Source organism: Gymnodraco acuticeps, unplaced genomic scaffold (genome assembly GCF_902827175.1).
Source record: "Gymnodraco acuticeps unplaced genomic scaffold, fGymAcu1.1, whole genome shotgun sequence".
NCBI classification, from domain to species: domain Eukaryota; kingdom Metazoa; phylum Chordata; class Actinopteri; order Perciformes; family Bathydraconidae; genus Gymnodraco; species Gymnodraco acuticeps.
The window spans coordinates 389,347-397,623 of record NW_022991582.1 but is presented as its reverse complement, the minus strand read 5'-3'; the positions used below and the strand labels follow the sequence as shown (position 1 = coordinate 397,623).

At 39.1% G+C, this 8,277-nt stretch overlaps 1 protein-coding gene across 1 annotated transcript; it reads right to left on the bottom strand.

Annotated features, from left to right (window-relative positions):
• Positions 1-220: 220 nt before the first annotated feature.
• Positions 221-2,721, bottom strand: LOC117533713 (complement C1q tumor necrosis factor-related protein 6-like). Its single transcript, XM_034197608.1, has 4 exons — positions 2,598-2,721; positions 2,335-2,466; positions 2,067-2,262; positions 221-278 (listed from the first exon to the last, which is right to left on the bottom strand). The coding sequence occupies exons 1-4, from the start codon at positions 2,719-2,721 to the stop codon at positions 221-223; spliced, it is 510 nt and encodes a 169-aa protein (XP_034053499.1).
• Positions 2,722-8,277: the final 5,556 nt, after the last annotated feature.

Here is an 8,277-nt window from a genome sequence, read left to right as displayed (position 1 = left end):
GAGGGGGGAGGGGGGGAAATGTAGGAAGAGAGAAAGGGTTCTTCTAAATCGGGTAGAGAGCGTGATGGGCAATCAAGAGCCAAACTACTCAAGTTTAAAAGGTTCAAATAATTTATTATTGGACATAAAAACTTCACTAAAAACTAAAACTACTTAAAGCACAATCAAAACAATGTCACAAGCGAAAAGGGCTTAAAAGTATTTTATTTAACATCCAGGCTCACGATGAGGGGGGAACACTTCTGCACACCGCCCGCTCCTCCAGCTCTGCTCCCACTCTAAAAACAGACAAACAGCATTCACTTGTCTTTTAAGGACAAATCAGGTCTTTCGTTGGACAGTAGTTACTCAGGAAATAAGGGCTCTAAACTCTGCCCTCTTCTGTCCTTGGCTTCACGCTCTGGACTGCCGTTTGTCTCTTGATATGTTCTCTCTGCTCGGCTGCGTCTCCTCCTGTCTTCTTCCTTTGTGCTCCTGCTCTCCTGGGTTCTCTCTCCACTTATAGGTCGGCCATGATTGGCCCCAGGTGCTGCTAATCGTCCCAGTCATCATGGTGGAAGTAGGTTAAAACATTTCAGAATAAAAGCATGCTTAAAAGTAAAACCAGATAAACTTCAACAGTGCAAACACTTCAGAATAAAAGCACACAATAAAATCATAATAAAAAGTATGAAACACACAAAAACCAAGCAATATAATTAAAATACTTCGCCATGTGACATACACACCTGGTATTTCCTCACACACAGTAAGTAATGCTTATGGGTTTCCATCTGTGGCACCTGTGACATCTTTGGTCAACACTTGATGGCAGACTTTCTTCATTTACTGTCTATCATTACTACAGAACCCATTGTTTATAAGTCCTGTGCTATTAGGCCTTTTTATTAACATATGCCCAATTGGACATTCCTCATAAAATTGCACTTATAATCAGATATTGTCCATCCAGATGTTATTACAATCATCACCGGTGCTATGCTCACAGCATATGACTGGCCACTGGTTCATTAATGTAAAGGTTACTTAAAATCTGCACATTAAGCTTCAGTAAAAACACCAGGAGAGACCATGAGAAAAGAAAGAGACACATATTTATTTCTCTAGGTATCCTTAACCATGTGTTAATGTATTTTTCTCTAAAAGTAAATGTAGCAGGTTTCATTTCACCACATATCTATATTTCATGTAACATAAACATTTTGTTTTCACTGTTTTTACTTCTCGTCTGTTAAATCATTTTATCATCATGAGTCTCTAAATGTTTCTGTCTACTGATGATCAAGTTATGTATTTAATTCCCTTATTCAACATGTCTTAAGGTATAAAGTGAGAGGACATAGGGTTAGGGATCATTTATTATTATTAAGGGTTATAGAGCTATTTTCTAGATATTTTCAGAGGTTTGTTAAAAAATACAAGAATAAAACATGATGGATGTTGTGTTTCTTTATGTGCCAAGATCCTTTAAGGGACAGAGTCCAGTGAATCTCTATCTGAAACAACTCGAGCCACCTTTGCCAGTTTGAGATGAAGCAGGTGAGTTTTGAATACTGTGATGCAAATAGGTTCGCTAGTATCAAAGTAGCACTTCTTGACATTTGAATAAATGGGACCTTCTCCACGTCTTTGTTTCTCGCTCCATGTGTCTTCCACTGATGCATTATCAGGGAGGTTAGACATCTAAGTTGAGAGGTTGTTGCAATGAGATGGAGCTTTGAATTGAAAGGCACAACACTCAATATATTAAGATATTCAGGAAACAGAAAACAAGAAACTCACTGTCAACTTTGCAGCATAATGAATTTATTAAAGCAATGATTGAAGAAGACATTGTTAGACTTGATTTTATGATTTAATGAGCAACAGCTTTGTGTTTCATTACATTTGAACATGTCATGGTGATAGATATTCAGTTTAAAGAGAGCTCAGAACTTTGTCAGCCCCCCTCAAGCAGGAATGACTACAGAAATACAGATTCTCACATTTCAGTGACCAAAAAACCACTGAAGGTTGTATGATGGTCGGTCCCCCAAACATGCGTGTTTGCAAGCAGGCGCACGTACACCTGGTCTCCTTGAACAAGCTGCAGGAACACTGCGTTTCCTCCATTGTCAGCCCGGTCAGAGGTTGAAGGGAAATCATGTGTATATATAATCAACTCATTGTTCTTGTAGAGCAGTAACTTAGTGCCATGGTCCCATCCAGCATGAAAGAAGATGGTGAAGTAATAAACACCTGGAACCGGGGCAACAAAGACACCTGTGGAAACAACAGGGTGTTGGTCACATCAATGCATTTTAAGACCTCTAAACAGGATGGGAGTAGTATTACCTGTGGATGGACTGTAGGCACCACCAATGTTTGTAATCAAGGTCCTGTAGATTAAAGTTGTGTCTGTGTTGAAGGGTCCAATGTGATTCTCTCCTCCTCCTGTTGCTGCACTGAATACGACCGTCTTCTTTTCTATACAAAGCAAAACAGTGTAACCATATTATTATTATTGTAATTATTATTTTGTGCAGTATTTACTTATTTTTTTAATCACCCAACATTATTTTACACTGATACCTTTTAATCGTAAAGTTTGACTTTACCTTTGTTCAGTTCAAGAATCTGTTTTTCACGCTCCGTCAGTCTGGTTTCGGTGTCCTTCAGTCTGGTTTCGGTGTCCTTCAGTCTCGTTTCAGTGTCCATCAGCCTTGTTTCACTATCTTCCATCCTGGTCTCCATAACTCTTAATTTCTCACTTACTGCACTAAACTCTCTCAGGAGTTTGCACATGTCAGGAAAGCATTCCTTTGTATCATGATGATAATCTAATATAGTAGTATTACCATCATCCTGGGCTGAAATCAGGCCGCAAAACAGCGACACAATCAGTAAAATGGTCAAACTCATCTTCAAGTTGATACAAAGTCGCTCAGTCCCCGAACTCTGAATGATGGGATCCCTCTGGCTGCTTTTATATGTTTATAAATCATGACTTGTTAATTATTTACACCCCCTTTGAAACAAGATTCATGTTGCAATGAGGAAAGAGTATTTACTTCATCTTCTGCCAGGTAACCAATCAGCTTTATTATCCTATCATAAAGCAGGCGATAGAAAATAAGGAAATAGTAACATTTAAAATGAATGTGTTGGGGTCAAAGATTGAAAACGTCCCAGTTTTACAATGTTCTTACAAGACAGATTTATTTGAATTGCACCTTTCAACAACAGGGCAATTCAAAAGACTGAAAGGGTATAAGACATTTAAGAAAGTATTGCAAACAAGTAAAACAAGGCGGCTGAGAAGAAAGAACCCATAACCAAAATCATATAACATATTATATTATTACATTGCATTTAGCTGACGCTTTTATCCAAAGCGACTTACAATAAGTACATTCGACCAGGAAGACACAACCTTGAAGAAAACAGAATCATATAAGTACATCAGGTTTCATAGAGCCAAACATTTCAAGTGCTACTCAACTGGCTTTAGATAAGCCAGTCCTTAGTTAGTATAGAAGTGCTTTGTTAATAGTTCTATCGCTCGAAGTGGAGTCGAAAGAGATGAGTTTTCAGTCTGCGCCGGAAGGTGTGTAAGCTATCTGCTGTCCTGATGTCAATGGGGAGCTCATTCCACCATCTTGGAGCCAGGACAGCAAACCCACGTGTTTTTGCTGATGGGAACTTGGGTCCCCCTCGCAGCGAGGGTGCAGCGAGTCGTTTGGCTGATGCAGAGCGGAGTGCACGCGCTGGGGTGTACGGTTTAACCATGTCCTGGATGTACGAAGGGCCAGATCCATTCGCAGCATGGTAAGCAAGTACCAGTGTCTTGAAGTGGATTCTAGCAGTTACCGGAAGCCAGTGAAGGCAGCGGAGGAGCGGAGTGGTGTGGGAGAATTTAGGAAGGTTGAAGACCAGACGAGCCGCTGCATATATTATGCCAATATTTCTCCCAATAATCCAAATGTATACCAAATGTGACCGAAGTGTCAGAAAGCTCAAAGGACTTTTGATTTAGTTCTGACGACACAAAGAAAGAACCTGTCACCAAAGCATAATGTGAGAGTTAGCGCTCATGCAGGCCTTGGTTAACAGTTTTAACCACAACAGACAGAAACCACATTCCAGCAAAGGAAGAAGGAACCCTTAATCGTCCCACAGAGGGGACATGTACCATCATTTGACCCCCCCACACTAATTTTACCTGCATGCCGATTTTAAACAAAGTCAACCTCTGTACTTTTAGCCGGATGTTTTTAACCCACTTACCAGGTCTTTTACCAGATGTTGTGGGACACAGCCTCGGACACCCCACCGGGGGAGCAGGAGTACATGTTTTAACCCCGCCGCATACGCTCTGTGCTTCAGCCGCTGCTCTCTTCTGTCCCTTTTAATGCACTTTCTTTATTTCATTTAAAAAAATGTAACACTGACCAAACAGGGTTTTTATAAACTTGTATTGGTTTTATTACGGGAATTTTGAAATGGTTAAGTCAATACGTTTATTTAGAAATGCATTTGCATGAGATGGATATTCATATTAAATGAAGCTCAGCGCAAGTTCTTTCAGGAAGACTGGATATATACATTCACTCCGCAGCTGCATATAATCAGCTCATCACGCCGTTGTCTATAACCCATTACATTCACCTCATTCTCCAGCAGCCAATCACTGTGCTGCAGCCAAACTTTAAAATGGTTCTCCTCTCTCCTGCAGTCAGCTGTGATTTCAGGTGTTCATTCTGCCGCCCGCCTCCTCCACATCACGCCTCCTTTCATCACATCCAGTGCCAGGAGAGTTAATCCAAAGACCTCATCATACCTCCTCTTCATCCCATCTCGTCATCAAATCCAGATCTTCAGCATCATGACCAGTGTCTAGACCCCGGGGGGTTCCCTATATGCTCACGGCTGCATTTCCCCCTTTAGATATACCATTTCAGGATCGGGGTCTAATCGCCAAAGACTTAACATTTATCATATGACATGTGTCAATAAATGTTCTTTAAACAAAATGAAGTCTCTCTTGATTGAACTGCATTTTAAGGCATGACTGTTTCATTTAGGTACCACACTACTGATTCACTCATAAGTGTTGTACTTTATCAATGCCATTTACTTTGCAGTGAAACGATGATCTTGTTCAAACAGGTACATATGGGAATATAACCTCTGCGACAGACCTACTCATTCCTTCATGTCGAGGCGCAACTTCCGAAAGAAGCATTTCTGTCAACTCGATACATGTGAAGGGAACTTATGTACCAGTGTCCCACTCGTGTATTGAAAAGCAGTTGATAAGATATAAGGAAATTATAATGGGACTTTATTTTTATTATCATTAATATGGGGGTCAAAGATTGAAAATGTCTCAGTTTTACAATGATCTTAAATAACAGGTTTATCTGTATTGCACCTTTCAACAACAGGGCAATCCAAAGGGCTTTGTGTTAGGCTATAAAGACAATATTAGAAAAAAGATATAAAAGGCGACTCAAAAGAAAAATATATCACCAATATATAACATTATTATCCTAATAACCAAAATGGATACCAAATGTGACAGAACAGGCAATATGCTTCGATAAGTGGCTTTATTATTCTACTGTAAAGCAGTTGATAAGAGATGAGGAAATAATAATGAGAAATCATTTTTATTATCAATAGTGTTGGGGTCAAAGATTGAAAACGTCTCAGTTTTACAATGATCTTACAAGACAGATTTATTTGAATTGTACCTTTCAACAAAAACAGGGCAATTCAAAAGACTGAAAGGGTATAAGACATTTAAGAAAGTATTGCAAACAAGTAGCACAAGGCGGCTGAGAAGAAAGAATATATAAACAAAATAATATAACATTAAACTCCCATTAATCAAAATGTGTCAATATGTTTCTAATCTAAGATGTCTCGACTGTGAAAGCTCAAAGGACTTTCGATATAGTTCTGACTATACAAAGAAAAAACCTGTCACCAAAGCATAATGTGAGAGTTAGCGCTCATGCAGGCCTTAGTTAACAGTTTTAACCACAACAGACATAAACCATATTCCAGCAAAGGAAGAAGGAACCCTTAATCGTCCCACAGAGGGAACATGTACCATCATTTGACCCCCCCTAGTGTTAGGAGCAGTGGGCTGCCTTATGTACGGAGGGAAAATGTAAGTACAACAGAGAAAGTAGAAACTATTTGATGAACACTGTCAAGCCTTAACCTTGGTTTATTGCTCAAAAAATGAACTAAAGATTAATGGTGACACGTTTTTTAAATATGAATCGTCTGGCTGCTTTTATTTGTTTTTAAATGATGACTTGTTATTTATTTACATCCCCTTTGAAACAAGGCTCATGTTGCAATGAGGAAATATTATTTAGTTCATATTCTGCCAGGTAACCAATCAGCGTTATTATCCAGTTAATAGAAAATAAGGAAATCTTGTTGTTATCATTAATATGGAGTCAAAGATTGAAAATGTTGTAGTATTACAGTGACCTCACTAAACAGATGTATATGTATTGCACCTTTCAACAACATGGAAACTCAAAAGACTGAAAGGGTGTAAGAAATTAAAGACAACAAGTAACTAAGGGCGACTCAAAAGAAAAATGTATACCCAAAATCATTTAACATTATTCTCCTGATCATCAAAATGGATGCCAAAGGTGACAGAAGTGTAAATATTAGTGATGTTACGTATTGCGCAGAGGCTTCGGAGCGTGTGTCGAGTAATCCCCGAAGCTTTTTGTGAAGCTTGTACCGAGGCTTGTATCGTTTTGGGCCAGTGACGTCATCGATGACAAACGAAGCCTCGCTGCCTGTCGATACCACGTGACTGCTTCAGGAAGCGATTCAGATCGGTTGAACCGTTGAACCACAACGCTCATAATACCAATGGATGTATAATAAGAACCATATTACCCCTCCTGTACCCGGGTCCGGTGACACGATGGAATCAAGAGAGCTCAGACCCTCACTCATATAGAGGTCGGAACATGTCATAAGTAAAAATAGATACAAGCATAAATAAATGTAGGAATAAAAACATCAATAAATACAGGAATACATATGTTGCAGTGTTTCCAGGGAGCTTTAGTGTGTGTGCTGTGGCTCAGCTGGAAAGCAGAATGACCGCAGGGTCCCTGGTTCAACGACTGAACAATACATCATTTTTGTTGTTTATAAAAGCTACAGCTAAATGAGATAATGTAGTTAATAATGTATTCTTTGATATGGTTTAGCCTTTCTCAGGCTACAACATGGTTACGTTTATGAATATTATTAAGGAATACAAATCCCTCTTTGCAATGTTTACCGGCCTCCTTAGGCTTTTCAATCACAATCATTTAACTGGAATAAATACAATATTGTTAACATAAAAATATGATTTAATGTTCGTTGTTTAGAGTTATTCTAAGGCTTTACTCATTGGGAACTCGGTATGAGATAGAGCACACTGTTGAGATGTCCAATCTGCCTGTTTTACACACTTTGACCAACAGGGGGTTTGTGTTCAAATGAAGCTCATGATGAAGCCTCATGAGATGAACCCTTTTGTGAACCAATTGGCTGGAAAGCTTCAATGCTTCATAAGGCTTCATCTCGCCATCACTAGTGAATATGAATCAAAGATGACATGGACGGTATATTTCTCAACCGGCTGCAGAGAGAAAGGCTGAAGATGAAGAAGATGAAGTTGGCCTCCAAAGCACCGGGTACATCTTATCGCTCATGTACGTTTTGGTTCACAGTTTTTACCTCAACAGGCACAAACCACATTCCAGCTGATGAGGTTTAATGCAAGGACCCCAGGTTCAACTTCTTGTGAGGAACTGACGCTTTCTGCTTGAGAGGAACTTGTTCTTGAATATTTTCACAGATTATGGTTTCAGATTATGATTTCCTGCTCTGTTGCTGTGAAGTTGCAGAGGCACTCTTTTATAAGCAAGATAAATAACATTGCTATTGGAATTTACACTTCTACAATACTAGAAGTGAGTGAGAAATATTTGGAAAAAGAAGAAGAAAAGTGTCAGCATGTGACAAACACTGTATATGTAAAGGAGGGGGGAGGGGGGGAAATGTAGGAAGAGAGAAAGGGTTCTTCTAAATCGGGTAGAGAGCGTGATGGGCAATCAAGAGCCAAACTACTCAAGTTTAAAAGGTTCAAATAATTTATTATTGGACATAAAAACTTTACTAAAAACTAAAACTACTTAAAACACAATCAAAACAATTTCACAAGCGAAAAGGGCTTAATAGTATTTTATTTAACATCCAGGC